At 35.5% G+C, this 23,376-nt stretch overlaps 1 protein-coding gene across 6 annotated transcripts in view; it reads right to left on the reverse strand.

Annotated features, from left to right (window-relative positions):
• Positions 1-23,376, reverse strand: part of LIN54 (lin-54 DREAM MuvB core complex component) — a 63,227-nt gene that overhangs the window by 35,642 nt on the left and 4,209 nt on the right. For 3 of the 6 annotated variants that reach the window (XM_033106546.1, XM_033106544.1, XM_033106547.1), the window contains exons 2-4: positions 12,754-12,806; positions 7,882-8,005; positions 336-478 (exon numbers count right to left, since the gene is read on the reverse strand). In XM_033106546.1, coding sequence (XP_032962437.1) covers positions 336-478; positions 7,882-8,005; positions 12,754-12,774 — 288 coding nt within the window. In that variant the 5' untranslated portion in view covers positions 12,775-12,806. Of the gene's footprint in view, positions 1-335; positions 479-7,881; positions 8,006-12,090; positions 12,807-23,376 lie in introns of all 6 variants that reach the window. The other 3 variants (XM_033106542.1, XM_033106541.1, XM_033106543.1) reach the window with 1 other exon arrangement.

The following is a 23,376-nucleotide window of genomic DNA, read 5'->3' on the forward strand; positions in this document are numbered from 1 at the left end:
TATGTGTGACTTACCCAAAGACAGTAATTTTGCACAAATATTAACTGAATAAGAACTAAACACATAATGTACCTCATTCAAAAGATTTTTGTTGTGCCCACATTCATATGAGCCATGGAAATCACCTTAGCATGCAAAATGATTACAAGGTTACTATGTGTTTAGAGTAAGTTTTTTATCTATATATATCCTTGATTACTAAATTAATCCAGTATTTACCGAATGCCTATCAGTTGCTTGGAAATATATTACAACTGAAGTATCTGAAGTGACTAGTAAGAAAATAAAGGTATTAACCACAATACTTGGCATTTGTGGCTAATTTTTTTTTTTACCTTATTTGGCGATTTCAAAGGTGAGATGGCTATTTTATTTGGTGTCTGTGTTGTAGAATTTAAAGTTGATCCAATAACACCACTTTCAGATATTGTTATGGTCTTTGATGGAGTCCCGGGAGTAGACTGTGAAAGAACCCTACCTGCAAACGAGAGGCAGCACATCAGTTTGACTTTTTAAAAGTAATAATATAAAAATGTATGTGATGGTGATCCACACCCACAAGGACTGTACTATGTATGTTTACTATTTCGTATGTATCCACATACGATCTTAAAACACTTGAGTCTCTAACTGAACTATGATGAATCTAAGAAGAAACAAAAAAATGTTTCTTAATAACATTTAGTATCTTAATACTATTTCACATGAAGTTCAAGAAAACACTTCTGCTCACATTCTCATCAATCTTGTTGTATCTATCAGAAAATAGTTCAGGAAAACTAAGCAACATGCGCTGTGTAATAGTTCCTGAAAGTCAGGACTTGCAGTCTTAAAAGTTCAAGCTCTGTTCTCTACTATACTGCAGCTGTTTTACTCTTTGAACTTAAACTGAAGGATACAATTAAATCCACATCTATAAAACATATAGTTACTAGCTAACTTGAACACTGTCTGGTTTAATACTCTTATTTTAGACTGCCAAAAGGAAAAAAATTTTCTTCCTGCAAGATTCCAACAGGAAAACAGAAATACTGTGTTCCCGTCTGCACAATACCCTTCAGGAACAACACAGAAAAACTATAGTGTGTCTGGATGGCTTAGGGATTTGGAAATCATATCACAATGAGTTGAAATGAGGAATTTTTATCCTAGGCAAAAGACTACAGACATGACACATCTCCAAATTCTTAAAAATTCTGACTGTGTGATAGTCATTCATGCGATTCATCAAATATTCTGGCTCTCTCTCATTCTGGGCACCTGGTAGAACTACACATCCTACCCCTCCCCACTTCCTGTGGTTAGGTTAGGGCCACATGACTAGTTCTGGCCAATGAATTATGACTAGAAGTGATGTGTGTCATCTGAGCCAGAACATTTACTGCCTATTGCAAGACCTGACAAAGCTCTTTTCCTCGGCCACATCTGAGATGGTGGCCCCTCTGTCAGCCTGGGTCTTTCAGAGACTGATGAGAAGAACTCCCTTTCTAATCCACAATGGACATGTAGATAATAATGAAGTATGAATAAAAAAATTAAATTGGGGGATTTTTTTTAAGCTTCTGAGATTTGGACATTGTTCATTATGACAAGAAAGCAAAGATCCCTGACTGATCAAGTTGAAGTATTAGAACCAATCTGTATCATATCAGTTGCACAACACTAATGTATAGAAACAGAAAATATTCAGCTCAGCACTAAAAAAGAACGAATAAAAATTTCCAATTGAAATGACTGTTGCAACACAAGTAAATTTCTAGTCACTGAAGGCGTTTTAAAAAGATGCTGGATAATCAAACCTAACGAGGGGCCTGCTTGTTTTTCATCTAGATAGCATTTCTCCTGATTATCTAATCTCCAAATCCCTATTTAGCCTTAGCTCTAAAGACAAATTCAAGCAAGTATGCAAGCTATACAATTTCACCTTAAAACCAATCTGCAAGGCATTTACACTCTACTGTCAGCTGTTTCCCACCTGAATCAAAAGAGGTAAACTCCAGAAAGCTACAGATGGAACAAGCTGGGGCAGGGAGCTATCATATCTGAGCAAGGACTAATTCTGCAAGAGATTAATTCATTAGTGAATATCTTCACATCGATGGAGTGTACCTTGTACCTTGGAAGCTCTGATAACAAGGACCTCTGTATCTCAGTTAACCATCTCAAAAGTCTTGTGAAGTGGTTGGTATCAACATTTTATAGAAACAAGTAAGATGCACAGACAATATATTTACACAAGATCACAAAGAAAAATTATGGAAGAGCCATGACTAAAACCCAAGTCTCCCAATGGCTCCCTTCACACCACTGCACTGCTTCCATGACATATTCATTCAACAATACATTCACTGAACTACATCTATGGGTCAGAAACTGTGCCAGGTATTGGAAAGATAGAAATATAACTACCATCAATATGCTACATACATACAGTGGAATATTACTCAGCCTTAAAAAGAAATTATTACTTATGGTATAACAGATGAATCAAGAGGAAATACGCCAGTCATAAAAGGATAAATACTATATAATTCCACTTATATGACATCCGTAGAGTAGTCAAAGTGATAGAGACAGAATGTCTCTGCTAAGGGCTGGAGAGAAAAATGGGGTGTTATTGTTTAATGGGTTCAGAGATTCAATTTTGCAAGATGAAGAAAATTCTAGAGATGGTGTTGATGGTTGCACAGCAATGTGAATGTACTTAATGCCACTGAATAATCCACTTAAAAATGATTAAAATGGAGGACATATAGATGGCCAATATGAAAAGATGTTCAACGTCACTAATCATCAGAGAAACGCTAATGAAAATCACAATGAGATATCGCCTCACCACTGTCAGAAAGGCCATCATCAATAAATCAACAAACAACAAGTGTAAGCTAGAATGTGAAGAAAAAGGAACCTGTGTGCACTGTTGGTGGGATTGCAAATTACTACAGACACTATGGAAATCAGTATGGAGGTTCCTCAAAAAATTAAAAATAGAACGACATATAGGAGAATAACCTGTGACAACACTCAGAGATTGGAGTGGTGTAGATGCAAGCCCGGAATGCCAAGGATTGACAGCTTCCACCAGAAGTTAGGAAGAGGTACGGAAGGATACTACCCAGAATCTCAGAGGGAGCATGACCCCCGCTGACACTTTGACTTCTAACTTCTAGCCTCCAGAACTATGACAGAATAAATTTCCATTGCTTTCAACTAAAAAAAAAAAAAAAAAAATTAAAAACAGAACTATCTTATGACCAAGCAATTCCAGTCCTGGGTATTTATCCAAAGAAATCCAAAACACTAATGCAAAAAGATATATGCACCCCTATGTTCACTGCAGTGCTATTTACAATAACCAAGATACGGAAACAACTGAAATGCCCATCAGTAGACAATCAGATAAAGAAATTGTGGTACATACCTATATACAATGGAATATTACTCTGCCATAATAAAGAATGAAACCTTACCATTTGCGGCAACATGGATGAACTTAGAGGGTATTATACTAAGTGAAATAAGTCAGACTGAGAAATAAAACTACCATAATATGTGAAATCTAAAGAACAAAATAAATGAATAAACAAAACAGAAACAGACTCATAGATACAGAGAACAAACTGATGACTACTAAATGAGAGGGGGGTTGGGTGAGAAAGATAAAGGGATTAAGAAGTACAAATTGGTATTTACAAAACAGTCACAGGGATGTAAAGTATAGTATGGGGAATATAGTCAATAATATTGTAAAAATTGTGCATAGTGTCAGATGGGTACAAGTTTTATCAGGGGATCACTTCATAAATTATATAAATGTCTAACCATTATGCTGTACACCTGAAACTAATATAAAATAATACTGAATGTCAACTATAATTAAAATAGTCACGGGGATGTAAAATACAGCATAGGGAATATAGTAAATAATATTGTAATAACTATGTACAGTGTCAGATGGTAAGGCTCACTGGAGTTATCACTTTATGAGGTATATAATGTCTAATCACTATGTTGTTTTGTACACCTGAAACTAATTAAAAAATAGCCTTAAAATTATTAAAATGATCAACTGTTATGCTATGTATACCATTTTAAAAAATAAACTAATTTTAAAAAACTAGGTAACAAACAAAACAAAATAAAAATACCATTAAGAAAACTCATGAGTTTAGTAGGAGAAACAGGCAAGAAAGCCAAATATTACAACAGAGTGACTAATAGAAAATTTTGAAAGCCAATGTGTAATTTAATAGAAGTCTAATTAAATTTAAGTATTTGGTAAGTATAATTAAGTTTTATGGAAATACATAAGAGATGGTCAGAGGAAGAGTACCTGACTGACTGACTACACAGAGGGGTCAAAAGCTTCCAAGATAGGTGGAGGTAATCCAAAAATAAAATGAATGAATTAGGAATGAGAAACAGCAAAGAATGGCATTTCAGGTAAAAGGAATAGTGCAAGATCCTAAGTCCTAATAGAACACGGTCCATTTGCTAATCTCTTAAAATAAGTTAAATAACTAGGTCTGGAGCTGATAGAAGGTGAAAATGAAAGAGGTCTGTATTAGATCAGAAATGCCTTTCATGCTAAGAATGCACTGGCATTTGAACTTAATTCTAATGGATTGAAGCCCAGAAATGGATACAGCCAAGAAAATTTTAAGCAAAGATGTGACAAGATCAGATTTCCATTTTAAAAACATCACTTACATACAAACCATGTTTCCCCGAAAATAAGACCTAGTGGGACAATCAGCTCTAATGCGTCTTTTGGAGCAAAAATTAATATAAGACCTGGTCTTACATTATATTATATCATATTATATAAGACCTGGTATTGTATTATATTATATTACATATTACATCATATTATATTATATTATATTATAAATTTACTTATATTACAGTAAAATAAGACTAGGTCTTATATTACTTTTTGCTCTAAAAGACGCATTAGAGCTGATTGTCTGGCTAGGTCTTATTTTTGGGGAAACACCGTTAAGTTTATTTTGACTGAAAGACAGAAAAAGATATCCATCTTCAATGAGAAGCCCAAAAGTCATTAAAAAACAATCTAAATGTATTTTGAAAGATCATTAGATACAATATAAAGATGATGGAACCTCCCTGTGATAAGACAATTCAATAGGAGAGCACTTTGATGTTTTAAAATTTGGTTTACCTGAATTTAAAAGGCCATAAAGAACTAGTTAACAGTAGAGATTATCCCTCCAAACTGAACTTAATGCCAACAATTCAAATGAAATTTAATAATAGAGGTCTATCTCTATGCATTTTGGTGGAGCTAACAGGTCTGTAATTAAAAGGTGAAGCTATGATTAGTGTGCAACACGTTATAAACAACCCAAAGACAGGTAAAAGATGAAATCTTGACATTAACCAAAAATTCATTCAGATACTTCTTTCTGCAAATACCACACTTGTTTAGCATCCGGTTTTCCCACATAATTAAAAAATTTAAGGGACTCTCAGAATCAAACAGTAAAGAACATTGCATTGAGACATTCCTCCTGGTTAACCCCCTCCACCTACCCAAAACCTCCCAGGGGACTGACGGCCCTTTTTCATCAATACATCCAACCCTTGCTCACACTTTCAGCCAACTGAAGCCCACTTTCTGAACCAACACCAATTCCACACCCTCTCTAATCTTTCCTCTGCAGCCATATGTGCCTCTTATAACCACCACAAATCTCTACTGAGGACAAATGAGAAAAAGAACATTCTCTCACCAAACACTGCCCTCAAATCACAGTCTTTCCATGCCTTCTCTCATTTGCTAAAATGAGAAGCTTCCCTACATACAATTCAAAGCTTCAGGAAAATGGTAAATCATTGCCATTGACTTCAGAGTGGCCTACTGTTATGCTGACCATAAATTTATCAAAGATAGTAGTAGTTCATTTTAATATATATCTCTCCCCCACCCATGATTAGTTAACATTTGAAGTACACTCATCAAGAATACACATAGGAATAAGTAGTTAGCATTTGAAAGTCTCTAGTCAAAGTCTACTGTCCAGACATGCTTCCATAGCCCTTAGCACAATGGAAATTAGAAATGAGCTCTGAATTGGTGAAAAGAGTAATGTCAGTGTAATTCTGAATTAAAGACCAGGCACTATGGCTCTGTGATTTTCCCTAGAAGTACTGAAATGCTTGCCAGGCAAGGAGTAAGAAGAGAGCTGGACTTAACGAAGCCATTATAGAGAGACAAGGAAAAGAAAAATCAATGGTGTTTACAAGGGAGAGATAATGATGGGTCATGGATTCCATGTTGAGTAAGGAAGACTTTGAGGACAGGAAGGGGTGATTATTATGAGACAGTGGAAGGGTTAATGGATAAAGGATTTCAAAGTCAAAGAATTGCTAGATTGGGAGTACAAAGATGGAAAAACTAAAAGAGAATGAAATACTGAAGTCAAGATTTCTGAGGTTTTATAGTTATTTGCTGATGACAAATTTTAAAGTATATAATAAAAGAGAATTGGGTCACACTAAGGAATTTGTTGGTTAAAAATAATATAGCTAAAATTCTGTTATCATTTAAGTAATTACTATCCTTGTGGCAATGTTCTACTCATAAAAAACTGCATACAGGGGCCGGCCCGGTGGCTCAGGCGGTTAGAGCTCCATGCTCCTAACTCCGAAGGCTGCCAGTTCGATTCCCACATGGGCCAGTAGGCTCTCAACCACAAGGTTGCCAAGTTCAATTCCTCGAGTCCCGTGAGGGATGGTGGGCTCCGCCCCCTGCAACTAAGATTGAACACAGCACCTTGAGCTGAGCTGCCTCCCGGATGGCTCAGTTGGTTGGAATGCATCCTCTCAACCACAAGGTTGCCGGTTCAACTCCCGCAAGGGTTGGTGGGCTGTGCCCCCTGCAACTAGTAACGGCAACTAGACCTGGAGCTGAGCTGCGCCTGACACAACTAAGACTGAAAGGACAACAACTTGAAGCTGAACGGCACCCTCCACAACTAAGATTGAAAGGACAACAACTTGACTTGGAAAACAGGCCTGGAAGTACACACTGTTCCCCAATAAAGTCCTGTTCCCCTTCCCCAATAAAAAAAATTCTTTAAAAAAAAAAAAACTGCATACAGAGCATATTAAAATACTGAAACCAAAAATTCAAACAGAAACCATGAAATACTATATTCCCATGTGCATTAATTTAAACCTATTAGACTTAACATGTGTGTATTCTAGAGACAAACTGCCTGGGTTCAAACCCCAGCTTGGCCATTTATTAGGTGAGTGCCGCCACTTCCACAGTGATGAAGCATGACGACCTCACAGGATTGCCAGAGGATTATGAAAGTCACTATCGGGGGTGCCAAAAAATGTACACATTCTAAGAGATGTTATCTCTGTATTACTTTTTGAAGTTGAATTAAATTATGGTAGCAATTTGTAGAACAACGTTAGCTCTAAAGATGGCATTAATCAAATGAATGCTAGCGTCACTCGTTATATTACAAATTTAATACAGTTTTTTCCTTACTTAAAATGTGTGTACATTTTTTTGGCACCCTCTGTATATGTAAAGAGCTAAGAATAGTGCGGGGCACATAGTAAACACTATATAAACGTTAGCTAGTATTATTAAAGTTTAAGACTTTGCTATTTTCATGGTACATTTCTACCAAAAACTAAAGAGACTAAAGTAATGGACTGATTTTGAGATAAAACATTTTGCTTGAAGCATACATTTAATGAGTATAACATTTCTTATTAACTACTTTAGTTTACAATAAACTAAACTTGTTTCACTAAAACATTTCAAAGTGGCAGAACAGCCTTTTTAAAACTTGACAGAAAGGTAAATATATAGCTTAATAAACTATAAAGAAAAATAACCTGCAATGACTGGTGGCGACACTTGAGTTGTCTGTCCTGTAACTGCTTTACTATTAATTGGTTTTGCAAAGATCAGCTTCGTGATTACTGGACCAGAGGTTGGTGTTCGAGGCTTCTTAGCAATCTGAAATATATAAATAACTATGAAGACCATGTTTCTATAAAACACCTATTCAATCAAAATTAGAGAAAAGATTGATAAGCAGAAGTATATGTGAAACCAGCTCATTTAATAAAATATATCTAAGTATTAATGTTAAAAACATTTAAAATGCAGCCATTCATTAAAATGTTAATATGATCACATCCTTAAGACAATATATACCGGGGGTGCCAAAAAAAATGTATACACATTTTAAGAGATGTTAACACTTTGGTCAGCGTTGCTCAAGCAGCAGTTCGCCATAATCGGAAATGTCTGGACACTGATGGGAACAACTTTGAGCACCTCTTGTCATTGCAGAAGTCAAACATGACTTGTATTCACCTTTTGTTATTGGTATATATTGAGTATTACAATTTTAATAGTATTTTTCCTTTCTTAAAATGTGTCTACATTTTTCTGGCACCCTATGTAGTGATACCTTTGCATTTCATTGAAACTCCTTATTTTAGTCCCTATTAAGTATTTAATAAATAATAATAAAACACTCTGGCACAGCAATATTCTTTCTCTAAACAACATATTGTCCAATAATAAAAAGATGGGAGTAGAGTAGGTTAAGAAAGAATAGTGCAAATGATGAAGCCACCTGTAAATAAAATTATATTGGCCCCTGGAAGCAAAATAAACACACATTAAATTGACAGGCTTAGGATTAGATGGTCAGCTTTAAATGTATATATCAGGAGTAGATAACCGAAGAACTGAACAAGTTAACAACCTAGATACAAAGAGACAGTTTGGCAAAGCAAAGACTCTACTTCAAAGGCAAAACCTCTGAAATATTGTTTACTAAAATACTGTTTACTAGACTATAAATTCCTTGAAGGGAGAGTCTATATTTTACTCATCTCCAATCTTAAATTATATATTGGCACGCTGTTGACCTGAACTAAAAATCTCCACAAGTCAAGGAAAATAGTTATCAATGTTTTTATACTGAAATTATCAATGTATGCAAAGACAAGACTTCTTCTAAAAGTTAGAAGCAGAAATTTAGGTATGATAAAAATTATAGATTTTAAAGCAGGCAGGATATTAAATATTAATTTTATCTTTTGGCAGATATGAAAATTGAGGGCCTGAAAGTACAATTTATTATTGGAAAGAATGACTCAAAATGAATATACATGACCAATTTGAATGACAGAAATATACCAGTAGCTGTAATAGATCACAGAACTAAATAAATATTTAGCTTTGTGCTCAAATTATAAATTAAACTAAATAACAAATTTTCTTACATTTTGAATATATCACTTTCTCACACTCAGAACATATTACTGACAAAATAAATATACATTAAATACAAATCACTTTTTAAAAAAACAAGTAGATCCATCATTATATTAAAAAATACCCAACTTGCAAAATTCTGATTCAGCCAAATAAATCCATAATTGTACTTGAAAAAACTGATGCACTTTGGGAGACATAAAAGGAATATATTTCTCAACTCTATTTATAGGCCTAAAACGCTAAAGTAAGTTAGAATTTGTCATCTATTGACTTAGTATTAATAATCTCAAGAGGTAGAAATATTGATGCTCTTAAAATCCAAGCCTCAAAATAAAAAACCTTAGCTATAAAGATAAGGAGCTTAAAGTATTTGCCCATTTTTAACTGATTTTCATAATCACATAGTCATATGGATACTTACCAATCAGGAAAAAATGTAAACAATACAAACAAAAGCACATTAATCATTCAAATGAATAATCTCAACTTGCACTTGTGGTTATGTATTTTTTCTTTTCTTTTTTCTTTTTTATGGTTATGTTTCTTTAGAGGAACTTTGCTGAAAATAATTTCCCATTCCGTTAAGGAACCCTGATTTATGCATTATGAATTCTAAACTATCTTCGAACAAAATTACTTTATTAAGTAAAACAAACCATCATTTATAACAAATTTATCTAATCAGCAGATTAAGACAAAAATGAATCATAAAGGAAATTTACAAATAAGATAGCCAAATATGGGACCAAATAATAACATGCAGGAATTATTGGCACGGTATTGTACAGACTCAGGAAGTAGTAAGGAGTTATGCTGCTCCAGACTATTAGTTATTTATTCCTCTTATATTCTATGCACAAGAAACATGGGAAAGTGTTTATATATCTGTAATTAAGTGTAACTATACCTTTTTGTTACTGCCTCTGGCCTCATCTGTCACCCTTTCCTTCATTTTTTAAAATGGGTTTCCTTCTTCCCTCCTTACCTGCTGTCCATACCCTAACAGTTTCAATACTCTAAATAAACTTAAGACAACACTGAGGACTATCTAGGAAAAAAAACCAGAGAATCATTTACACCGTGTAATAACAAACCAAATATTCTGATGCCTAAGAAGGAAACATAAGATGTGCAGCTCGTGTTTGTTTGTTTGTTTTCTTGTGCATCAGAGCTTTGTAGGTTACTTTTGAGTTGGAAGGATTTGGGTTGCCTAAAAATAACCGGACAAGTAGAACAATATTCTAAATGGGGTTTCTTTTTTTTTCTTTTTTTAAATACAAGCTTTTTTCTCAATAAATAGAATCAGGGTTTATAAAAGTAACAATAAAAGAAGTTATAAGAATTAGATCCCAATCTTTGTTTTTTATTGTCAGTATTTAGGGGATTATAGTAGAAAACTAGTGGACACAAGTAAACTGGTCATTGAAATACTACATATACATTGCTCTTGTAAATAAAAAAAATAATGACATTCTAATTTACATTATCAGTTTCTTGTGACATGGTTATGATCCACATCACCAAAGCCAAATAAATTCTGATAAACCAATAAAAACAAGTTTCAAAACTGACGAAAAAAACAAGGTAGGGCAGATACTTGATGGTGATAGCGTATCTCATTCAAGAGATCCTCAATCTAAAGTGAAGGAGTCAGGGATAAGTGAGATGATAATGAACAAGAAAGAAAAGGACACTGAGTGTTTAATAGGGGCAGAAGGAACACGGGCAAATTATAAGGTTTGAGAAATCTAACAAAGTTCTTAAATAAAAATCCCTTGAAAATAAGTTCCTAATTATTTTGCCAACATAATAACCAAAACAATATTTCTAATATCATCAACTGGGGGTAGATAGTTCCTTATACACTTGCTTTAGTTCTCCAACTCATGCCTTCTCTTTTTTTCAAAAGGTGACTCTCAAACAGGGAATGCATTTGTGTTTCCTGGTCATTTAAGTGGATCATTGTATTTTTAAGAGTAGTGGTGACCCAAAAAGGCCTATTTGGTCATGAAAAATAGGGAACCATTTAATACATGTTCTGTGAACCTCCTATGTTAAGATCCTATTCATACTAATAATAGGTACCATTTCAAAGGATCCTCAAAATTTTGAGAATTATATCAACTACTATCTGTTATTGCATATTTCATCATGATCAAACAGCCATCTTCCAGCTAAAGTCAAAAACTCAGAGATGGTAAGTAACCTATCCAAAGTTCCACAGGTGGTAGGGCAGCAGAGAGGTGACTCAAATCCATTTGGTCCAACTCTAAAGCCTGTATGTTATCTTCCATCACATGGCAATGCCTTTTTCACAATGTAAACATGAATGATGGCTATGACAGTAAACCCAAAGAAAGCACACACTGGCTAGTATGTACTATTTATGGTTCCAAAGATTTCTCAGAGCAGCAAGTTTTCCTAGATTTTGGCCATCTGTTAAATGAAACAAATCAAGTCTGAATTATTTTTTGACAGCCCAGCAGCAACTCTGGCATCTTTATACCAGCAGAACATCCTTGTAATCAAACTACTACTGAGAATAAAATGCATTTAAAAATGAATAAAAAGCTATAAATACACTCGTTTGGAATTTAACCAAAATTAAGTTTGTTCTAAGTTCTCTAGCAAAAGTTTTCAAAGCATTAGACATATCAAATTTTACCCAAAAAACCCCACACAATTACTAAAAGCAACATTCAAAAGAATTCAATAACAACTAAGCATTTCATCACCCTACAAACACAACTGCGAAATCAGTTTAACATGCATTTTAATTCATAAGCCCCCTTTTTTGTTTTTTTTACCTGTACTGTTTTTAACTGTTGGGTCTGTAACACAGAGGGCTGAGTTGTAGTATTAATCAGTTGATTTCCTGGGGTCAATGCTGAGACACCAATGACAGGTTTCACCTCTGGCCTCCCTCCAATGGTAACTACTTTAATTTGCTGCGGTGGTAACTTAGCATCTCCTGACTGGGCCTGAGTTGTAACTTTCTGAGCCTGGGGTAGTTGGCTATGGGGTAGTGCTAAAACAATTGGTGAACCAGACTTGCCCAAAGTTGTTAAAATTAACTTCTGTCCATCTGGTTTAAGGGTCTGATTGCCAAGTTTAAGATCAGATGTCTGTGATACTTTGTTTAAAATAATCTGATTGGCTGATATAGTCACAGGAGTCTGAGCACCAAGTTTTTGAAGGCCACTTGGAAAAGCTGGTTTCACTGTGGTATTAAAATCTGCTTTAGTAATTGTGGTGTTCACTGCAACTTGGTTAGTGTGGTTACTGTACACTGTGATTGGTTCCGTGGAAATGGGCGTGGCTGTAGAGTCACCAGTAGAATTTATGTTGACAATTTCTTCCAGTTCTGTCTCCATGGGAATTGGGGATGAAACAATAACAGCCTCAATACTATCATCATCCACTAAAGTTATACCAGTGTCCATTATCTCCTCTGGAAGCAAACTATTCACCTCAGCTGGCACCACCTCCATGATCGTTCTCCTGATAGAAAGTTGATCAGGCGCTGCAATAAAAGTTGAAAAATTAAAAATTACTTAGGTTTTGAAAATAGATTTAAGGAAAAAATTATTCAAGAAAGATGCAAATGAAAAAATGATAAAATTTAAAATGGTATTTTTTATTAACGTAATTGAATGAAGAATATTCCTGATGTGAATTTAGGTTAAACCATTTTATCATACCCTCAACCTTCAAGAATCTGAAGTATAAGTGGGACACAAAACTAGAAGCAAACATTCTCATTTGCTGTGCCTCAACCCCAAAGTATACTGCATTCAGGTAACACTACGTCACATAATTACAGGAAACTCCTTTCTAATACCCGTTCATAAAACTTTTTAATCTTTGACATTTCTGATCATTTGATTTCTTCCCAGTTATGGTTTTTCCCTCTTATTGACAGACTCGAAAACTGCTAATTCACACACAAAAACAAAGATTTTAAAATATAAACAGATATTGGAAAATATCTTCACATCTCCAGTGAACTAGGTCCTAAAATGATGGTATTCAACCATTTATAAAAATCCATTAAATACTCAAATTAATGTTAAAAGACTGTAATCCATCTCAGTAGAGTAATCCATCTCAGTAACTGCAAATCAAATGGTTTATTTGGCCCACGTCTGATCAATTAGCTCCACAGAAACTTTTATCTAGAAAGAAGATTCTCAAATCCTCCTCAGCCATTTAAAATGTCAAAAAGGGAACCATTTAAGAGATTTACAGCCAGTCCCCACAAAGAAAACAAGTGGTAATAAAGCAGATTATAAACAAATCAGAACTGTGATGACTTTAGCCAAAGTTTATGCAGAACTTCCGATAAAGGAGTCCGTATCATTGTCTTCACTTATTGAAGAAGCACATTATATTATATTTATGACTGACTAAACAGCAGTAAGTTATTTGCCCACAGAATATCAAAGATCCATAGGAATCTAATCAACAATTCTTTTTTTCTTCCCTTTTTAAAAATATAAAAATGCAATAACTATTCTGAGATTAAGGGTAACAGACATGGCAGTAACATATTGCCAAATTTATCGTCATTATTGACCACTTACTATCTACCAGTGATGGCATAATTTAATTTACCCTCACAACAAGATGGTACCACTATCACCCCTATTTTACAGATGAAGAAACTTAGGTTAAATAATTTGCCCAAGGTCACATAGCTAGTAAATGGAAAAGCCAGGATTCAAACTCAGGATATGTTTTATGATACCAAAGTTCATAACTTTAATCACAAAATTATATTGTCTTAAAGTCTTATCACTGGTATTTTAAAATGGACAAAAAAAAAGAAGTCTACTCCTTTACAGTCAAACCCACCCTACACAACCGATTTGTCCTATCACTATAGATTAAGTTTGCCTTTTTGCCCATTCCAGAACTTCACTTAAATGGAATCACACATTATGCACTCATGACATACAGGAATCATACAGTATGAGCTTTTCCCCTCAGCATGCTGAGATTTATTTTTATTCTTGTACTTATTAGTACTTCTGTTCCTTTTGACTGTTGAATAATATTCCATTGTACAAATGTGCCATGATTTGTTTATCCATTCACCTGTTGATGGACATTTGGATTGTTTCCAGTTTGGGGCTCTTATGAATAATACTGCTATGAACATTCAAGTTCCAAGATTTTTATGGATGCATATTTTCATTTCTTTTGAATACCTAGAAGTGGACTTGCTGGGTCATGAGGTAAGTTTATTTTTAACTTTGCATGACACTGTGAAATGATTCCCCACCTTGGCTGTACCATTTTATACACCCCCTAGCAATGTAGGACAGTTCTAGCTGCTCCACATCCTCGCCAACAATTGGTATTGTTGGTCTTTTCATTTTAGCCATTCTAATAGGTGTGAAGTGGTATCTCCTTGTAGTTTTAATCTGCAATTCCGAGATGACTAATGATGTTGATCACCTTTTTGCATGCATATTATCTATTTGTATATTTTCTTTTGAAAAGTGCCTGTTAAAAACTTTAGCTATACGTAAAGATACGCTCTTCTTATCGAGCTGCATGAGTTCTTTGTATATACTGCAGAATCATGAGTCACAATAACTTGTAGCTCAAAGGAATCACTAGGGCTTGGGGACCCCAAAGTACTGGCACTTTTCTACACGTGGCTCTTCCTGATCAGCAGAGTCCCCGCAGGCACATAGGGGCATTACATTTACAGTACAGGTATGTAAAACATCAGTACCAATAGATCTTAGCAATGGATGCCAAACAGTACACAGCAAAGGGCCCCACCCACAATGTCACATTAGCTTCCCTTCCCCACTGCAGACTTGCCCAAGCCCTGTCAGTTCCATCTGAGTACTCCATCTCCCCCAGAACAAGGTAGGAGGATGACGGGTTCCAGTACCCAACAGAGCCATAAAAGGTTGACTCCCTCCTCTCCCTGAAGCTCCCCCAGCATATTTAGACAGGTGGGTATGGCCGTTCATCACCCTTAAGGACTGGGAGACCTCAGCCCAACTCCTATTCATCTTTCTCCTTAAAACACCTGAAGTCAAGGTGTAGGAGGAGGGAGAGGTCAGGCCATGAAGGGAGACAGTGGCCTATCAGTGCATTTACTTTCAGTTTCAAGCACCCACACTGGCAGCTCAACTAAACAAACTTCTAATGTTTTCCATCCAACCAAAGCGCTATATCCTCAGTTATCACACCAGTTTCTCACCTCGGGGGACTCCTTAACTCAGAACTTACAGCCACACTGCCTTTCATCTGGGGCTACGGCGTTGAGTACACAACAACCAAAGCACCATTTGGGCTACCTCTCAGCTCAGCCCCTAAATATTCATTAAGCGGTAGAACACTGAAACTCTTACTCCTCCTGCACACGCCACCCTTATCACTTGAGTAAGAGCACTGGAAATGCCAGTGAGTCTTTTCCTATCCCCTAACCCAGTCCGCAAGGCCCTCATCCTTCCTCTTCCAGAAAGCCATGTCTCTGTCAGCACTCCATCCTCATGGCCCAAACTGTTAGGAACTGTGAAGGACCTGAGACTTTTGACCTCCAGGCAGGCTAACAAAGTAGCCTGTTGCTGTTTCATTGACACTGCCAGCCCACACAGTGGTCCCGGGTCAGACACCGGACTTAGTTCTGTCTTCACGGCACAGCAAGGACCATGAGCATCCCGTGTTACCAGTTCCTCCACTGCCCGCGAGTCCCACAGAGCAGACATGGAGAGGCCCAGGGAGATGCTGTGCGGGTCTGCATGCCATCTAAGGATACTGCTGACTTCTGTTTCATACGTTGTTAAACATTGTTGTCTACACTCACGAGGGATATTGGTCCGTAGGTTATTTTTTTCTTGTAGTTACTGTCTGGGGATAATGCCACCCTAATACAATGAGTTAGGACATGTTTCCTCCTCTTCAGTTTTCAAGAAAAGTCTGCATAGCTTTGTTACTATTTCTTCCTGAAATGTGTGCTGGAGCTCACCAGTGAAGCCATCTAGACATAAAACTTTCTTGTGGGAAGGTATTTAACTATCAATTCAATTTCTTTACTAGATGTAGGGTTATTCAGGTTATCTCTTTCTTCTTGAGTGATCTTCAATATTTGATAGCTTGTGTCCTTCAAGGAATTTACCTATTTACTCTAAGTTACTGAATTTATTAACAGAGTTACATATAATATTCTTTTATTTTAATATCTGTAGAAATGTCAACACTTCATTTCTCATTGTGGTAATTTCTGTCTTTTCTTCTTTTTTCTTGATCAGTCTGGCTTGAGATTTATCAATTTTATTGATCTTTGCAAAGAATCATTTTGGCTTTATTGATATTCTCAGTTGTCCATTTTTTATTTAATTGACTGTTATCTTTATCTCCTTCCTTCCACTTACTTTAGGTTTAATTTGTTCTTTTTCTAGAAGCTTAAGATGGAAGCATAGGTCAGGGTTCAGCAAACTATAGCCCATAGACCAAATCAGGCATATGATCTGTTTAATTACTCTCCAACTAAGAATGGTTTCCACAATTTTTAAATAGTTAGGAGGAGGAGGTGTGTGTCTGTGTGTATAAAAATTATTTTTTACATGGCTTGCAAAGCCTAAAATACTTACTATCTGGCCCTTTACAGAAAGTTTGTCAGATCATTGGTTTCGATCATTGATTTTAAACCTTTCTTCTTTTCTAAAATAAACATTTAACATTAAAAATTTCCATTAAAAAATGCTGCTTTAGCTTCCTACTAACTTCAATGTTTTTATTATCATTCACTTGAAATGTTTTCTAACGTTCCTTATGATTTCATCTTTGACACAGGGAAAATAAAGAAGTGTACTATTTAATTTCCAAATATTTTGGGATTTTCTATCTTTTATTGATTCCTAACTTACTCCAATTATTGTCAGTGAATGTAATACATTCCATAACATTTCCATCATTTGAAATTAGAGACTTGTTTATGGCTTAGTATATGGTTTATCTTGTGAACACCGCATGTGCACCAGAAAAGAATGTGTTCTATAAATGTTAATTAGCTCAAGTTGGTTGATAGTATGGCTCAGATCTTCTACCGTCTTACTTTTTCCTCTTCTACAGTGTTTCCCCAAAAATAAGACCTAGCCGGACCATCAGGTCTAATGCGTCTTGTGGAGCAAAAATTAATACAAGACCCGGTCTTATATAATATAAGACCGGGTCTTGTATTATATTATATCACATTACATTACATTATACCCGGTCTTATATTATATTAAAATAAGACCGGGTCTTATATTAATTTTTGCTCCAAAAGACGCATTAGAGCTGATGGTACGGCTAGGTCTTATTTTGCTGAGAAAGGCTGTTAAAATTCCCAAACATGATTGTGGATTTGTTTATTTCTCTTCCGTGTATTTTCACTTCATGTATTTTTGAAGCTGTGTCATTAAGAAGAACATGTCTTTTTATTTGTTCTCTTAAAAGCGACTAGGAATTACAAGAGTAGGAGTCTGCCTTTGAACTAGGAATAAAGTTCAAACTTCTAACAAGAAAAGGTCTGATTGGTCTGGCCAGTCTCTATGTAGTATAGGGCTGTGCAGAGTTCTGGAGCCAGCACACCTCATAAGTCACTGAGCGGAGTATGATAACCGCTTTATGATTAGATATCCATATCTGTTTCAATCAGGGTCACAGGCAGGGCGGCTTATGCTAAAAGAAACTCTCAAAAGGAGCTTGTGGGCATGGCAGGAAAGGGTATGGCCATCTAGTTACATGAATCATCACTCTAATTTTATCCCTCAGGAATGGAAGACATGTACTACTATCACATGCAACCTCATCACCAGTGTGTGGAGGACCACTTCAAGAAAAGAGAGTATCTTCACAAGCCAATAGGACTGAGGCACTTTAGTTCACCTCAGCTGTACAAGGGGTTACCTCTCAAGGTATGGTAGTAACAGAGTACAGAACATACAATGTATTCCCCATGCCTTCAATATTTTTTGCTCATAAAACAAAGTTCTAAAGGCAAAGTACGATTCTGGAAGTCAATACATTGAGATTTTTCCCCCCTGAAAGTCAAACATGGTTGAATGATTAAAGTCTGATGAAACTTAAAAGATTGACTCATTTCAGAAAGTCTAATGATTTATAAATTTGTCTCAACTGTATTACATTTATAAGCTCCATCTAAACTAGCACCCCCACTCTCATTTCCACTGCCCTAGGCATTCTATAGCATTACCCTGGTATTTCTATCATAGGATCTGTCACAATCAGAAAGTCCCTTTGTTTAGAGTCTGATTCTCCCTCCCCTACTTCTTTAGAATGCAAGCTCCATGAGGACAAGGTCTTGTCTGTCTTCATCACCACGGTATCCCGTCCCCAGTACCTAGAACAGAGCAGGAAAATAATAACCTCTCAATATAAACCTGAAAAATGAATAAACTAACCATGGAGAAGGGGTGTCATCTAAAACTAGCATTTTGTACACTAGGCTCTGAAAGATAACTTTGGTTTGTCTATTGATTGCAATAGGTTTATATAATGCTCAGACTTCACAACACTTCAAATGAAATAAACTCACATTGTCATAAGGTACACTAACAAACTGAGAAACTCCCTTAAAAACTCAAATAAGTTTTTAAATACTCAGATTTAGCTTTTAACCAATACACTCTGCAATAACATTCCATCTTAAAAATCTACGAGGTTCTCTTAGTTTTTAACTACCTTATGATTTTTATCAGTCATTTGATTAACAAATACTTATTGCTCATCAACTTTGCGGAGGGAATTATGGGAAATTAACCAAAGACTTTGCCCTAAAACAGAGCTTAAAAATCAATAGAAGAATGGCAGCTGTGCTTTAGGAGGATTAACTTCATATCAGCACATTATTGGGCTGGAAGCAGTAAGACCAGTTAGAAGGCTATTACAGTAATTGGTTCAAAACAGTGCTAAATGGAGGGACTGATTCAGGATAGTAACCATGAAAAGAAATGAATTAAATATAAAATGAAAAAATAACATAAGATAGAAATGAAAAATGCTCTATGCTTTTACATTTTTTAAAGTTTCTTACAGAATATTACCAGTACAGAAACACTGTTCTTTTCTAAGTTACAGGTAGAGGACAACCTGGGTGAACAACTGGTTTCATTCTTACACATAATAATATGTAGTGATGACCTATCACCATATTGCAGATGAGTAATTGCAGATGTTTAGACAGAAATATCTGAGTGTTTAAGAACTATACTTTTGTACCTAGAAATTACCACCAGCACTAACTGGTTCACCACACTATTTGGATTTTAACTTTGATTTCTAAAATCAAACATCAACATCTCAAAAGCGAGCTACAGAACTACATTTCTGAAACCAAATTAGGAGCAGTGGACTATAAGCCATGATTCCTGATGAAGATTTGAAAAGTTTGTATTTTCATTTTGATGTTATATTTTGAAAAAGTATATTCTGGATCATCTGGATAACCACTTCATATCTGCAATCAGTGGTACTAGAGTTAGGGTGAACTAAAGAAAAGGCACAGAAGGGTCTTACAAGGTAAATGATCTATTTATGCCAAATGAAAGCCAAACCACCTAACTTATGATTTAAAGAGGAAAGCTTTAGAGCATTCAAATACGGAAAAGTGGTGTAGGAATTGAGTTATCATAGGATATATAATATATAGAAAACTGCACACCTTGCCAAGGCAGACCATAGTACATTCACCATGCAAAGAAAGATTTCATTTCAGCAAAACAACATCATCATCACCCTAAATTTAATGTTTTACAGTTTTGTTCATATTTCATTTATACAATTTACTTTTGTTTTATACTTGTATAAAAGTAATAAGGGACCGGCCCGGTGGCTCAGGCGGTTAGAGCTCTGTGCCCCTAACTTCGTAGGCTGCGGGTTCGATTTCCACATGGACCAGTGGGCTCTCAACCACAAGATTGCCAGTTCAATTTCTCGAGTCCCCCTGCAAGGGATGGTGGGCTGCGCCCCCTGCAACTCGCAACGGCAACTGGACCTGGAGCTGAGCTGCGCCCTCCACAACTAAAACTGAAAGGACAACAACTTGAAGCTGAACCAAGATTGAAAGGACAACCTGACTTGGGGGGGAAAAAAAAAGTCTTGGAAGTACACACTGTTCCCCAATAATAAAGTCCTGTTCTCCTTTCCCAATAAAAAAAAGTGATAAGCATAAGGAATTTATATTTATATACATCTAAAAATTAAATATTTTAATAAAATTATTTAGGCCAATACTGGGGATCTAAAATATATTTTTTTCCCCTTTAAATGGGGACTGTACATTATTCATGCTTAAGATTAACCTGGTGGAAAAAACACAGGGATTCAAATCAGAAATACCCACTTCCAAATTTTGGCACTCCTAGTTGTTGAATGTGTACACCTAAGCAATAATCTTTCTAAGCCTCAGTTTACTTGCATGGTTACTGTGAAGACAGTTATGTGATATACTATAATTCAAATGAAAATCCTTTTCCTAGTACCTCAACATAATAAAGACCATATACAACAAACTCTCCACTAATATCATACTTAATGTTGAAAAACTGAAAGCTTTTCCTTTAAAATCAGGAACAAGACAGGGTTGCCCAGTCACCACTGTTGTTCAATATAGTATTGGAAGTTCTAGCCAGAGCAATCAGGAAAGAGAAAGAAATAAAAGGCATCCAAATTGGGAATGAAGACAATTAATTGTCACTTTTTGCACATGACATTCTTTATATAGAAAACCCCAAAGACTCCACAAAAAAACTATTAGAAGCAATAAACAAATACAGCAAAGTTGCAGGATACAAAATCAGTATACAAAAAACCATTGCATTCCTATATACTAAGAATGAAATTTCAGAAAAAGAAATGAGAAAAACAATTTCTTTTGTAATTGCAACAAAAAGAATAAAATAACCTAGAAATAAACTTAACCAAGGACCTATACACTGAAAACTACAAGACATTACTAGAAGAAGTTGAAGACACAAAGAAATGGAAAGATATTCTGTGTTCACGGATTGTAAAAATCAACATAGTTAAAGTGGCCATACTACTCAAAGCAATACACAGATCTAATGCAATTCCCATCAAAATCCCAATGGCATTTTAAAAAAAACTAGAACAAAAAAACATCAGATTTGTATGGAATCACAAAAGACCCCAAATAGCCAAAACCTAATTTAAAAGAACATGGCTGGAAGTATCACAATCCCAGATTTCAATTTATACTTTAAAAAAAAAAAAGCAACAATTACCAAAACAGCATGGTATTGGCAGAAAAACGGACACACAGACCAATGGAATACAACTGTGAACCCAGAAATAAACCCATATATATATATATATATATATATATATATATATATGCAGATAATTTTCGACAAAGGAGCCAAAAACACACAATGGAGAAAAGAAAGCCTCTTCAATAAATGATGCTGGGAACAACTGGAAAGCACATGCAAGAGAATGAAGCTAGACTGCTGTCACCATATATCAAAATTAACTCAAAATGGATCAAAGACCTAAATATAAAGACGTGAAACAATAAATTGCATAGAAGAAAGTATAGGTACTAAACTTACGGACCTTGGGTTCAGAGAGGATTTTATGAATTTGACCTTAAAGGACAGGGAAGTAAATGCAAAAATAAATGAATGGGACTATATCAAACTAAAAAGCTTCTGCGCAGCAAAAGAAACCAACAAAACAGAGGCGACCCACCGAATAGGAGAAGATATTTGCAAACAACACCTCCAATAAGGGGTTAATATCCAAAATATCTAAAGAACTCATATAACTCAACAACAATAAAAAACTCCAAAGAATCCAATTAAAAAATGGGCAGAGGACCCGAATAGGCACTTCTCCCAAGAAGATACACAAATAGCAACAGATATAAAAAATGTTCAACTTTACTAGCTATTAGGGAAATGCAAATCAAAACCACAATGAGATACCACCTCATATCTGTTAGAATAGCTATCATCAACAAGACAAGTAATAAAAAGTATTGGAGATGCTGTGGAGAAACAGGAACCCTCATACAGATGGTGGGAATGTAAATTGGTACCGCCACTATGAGAAACAGTATGGAGGTTCCTCAAAAAACTAAGAATAGAATTACCACACAACCCAGCAATCCCTTCTTCTGCGTACCCACCCCAAAATCTGAAAACGTTTATCTGTAAAGATGTAAGTACCCCTGTGTTCATTGCAGCATCACACAGTGGCCAAAATATGGAAACAACCAAAGTGTCCTTTGATAGATGATTGGATAAAGAAGATGTGGTACATATATACAATGAAATATTACTTGGTCATAAGAAAAGAGGAAATAGTGCCATTTGCGACAACATGGGTGGACCCTGAGATTATCATGCTAAGCAATATAAGTCAAACAAAAAAAGTCGAGAACCATGACTTCACTCGTATCATTTCCCCGAAAATAAGACCTAGCCGGACAATCAGTTCTAATGTGTCTTTTGCAGCAAACATTAACAAGACCGGGTCTTACAATAAAATAAGACCATCACCATCAAATATATGGTGATGGAAGGAGAACTGACTACGGGTGATGAACTCACAATGCAATATATAGATGATGTAGTATAGAATTGTACACTTGAAACCTATATAATTTTACTAACCAATCTTATCCCAATAAATTTAACAGCAAAAAAGTCTTTTCCTCTTTATATAAATAAACTTCTTCTAATTTCTCTTTTTCTATGGCATTCAATATTCTATCAAACAGCAGGGTTTGAGATCTTGTCATCCTTGATGTTTCTCAATATATTAATCTATCATATATCATGCAGATTACCCTTCACAATGTCTCCTTCCAAATGCAACCAAGAATTTCCAAATCTCCAAAGCTTGGAGCCAACTATGGTATTTTTACCTCCATCTCCTCTAACCTTCAACACATCCTACATAAAAGCTATAGGATTTATCTCCCTCAAGTGCATCTCTGAGGCTTTCATTCTCCTATTTAAAAATTTTCTATAATTCTCAAGGCCTTCTTCATTATGACCCTACTCAACCCCATCCTTCCAATTTTACCTCCAACAATTCCT

This window comes from Rhinolophus ferrumequinum, chromosome 5 (genome assembly GCF_004115265.2).
Source record: "Rhinolophus ferrumequinum isolate MPI-CBG mRhiFer1 chromosome 5, mRhiFer1_v1.p, whole genome shotgun sequence".
NCBI classification, from domain to species: domain Eukaryota; kingdom Metazoa; phylum Chordata; class Mammalia; order Chiroptera; family Rhinolophidae; genus Rhinolophus; species Rhinolophus ferrumequinum.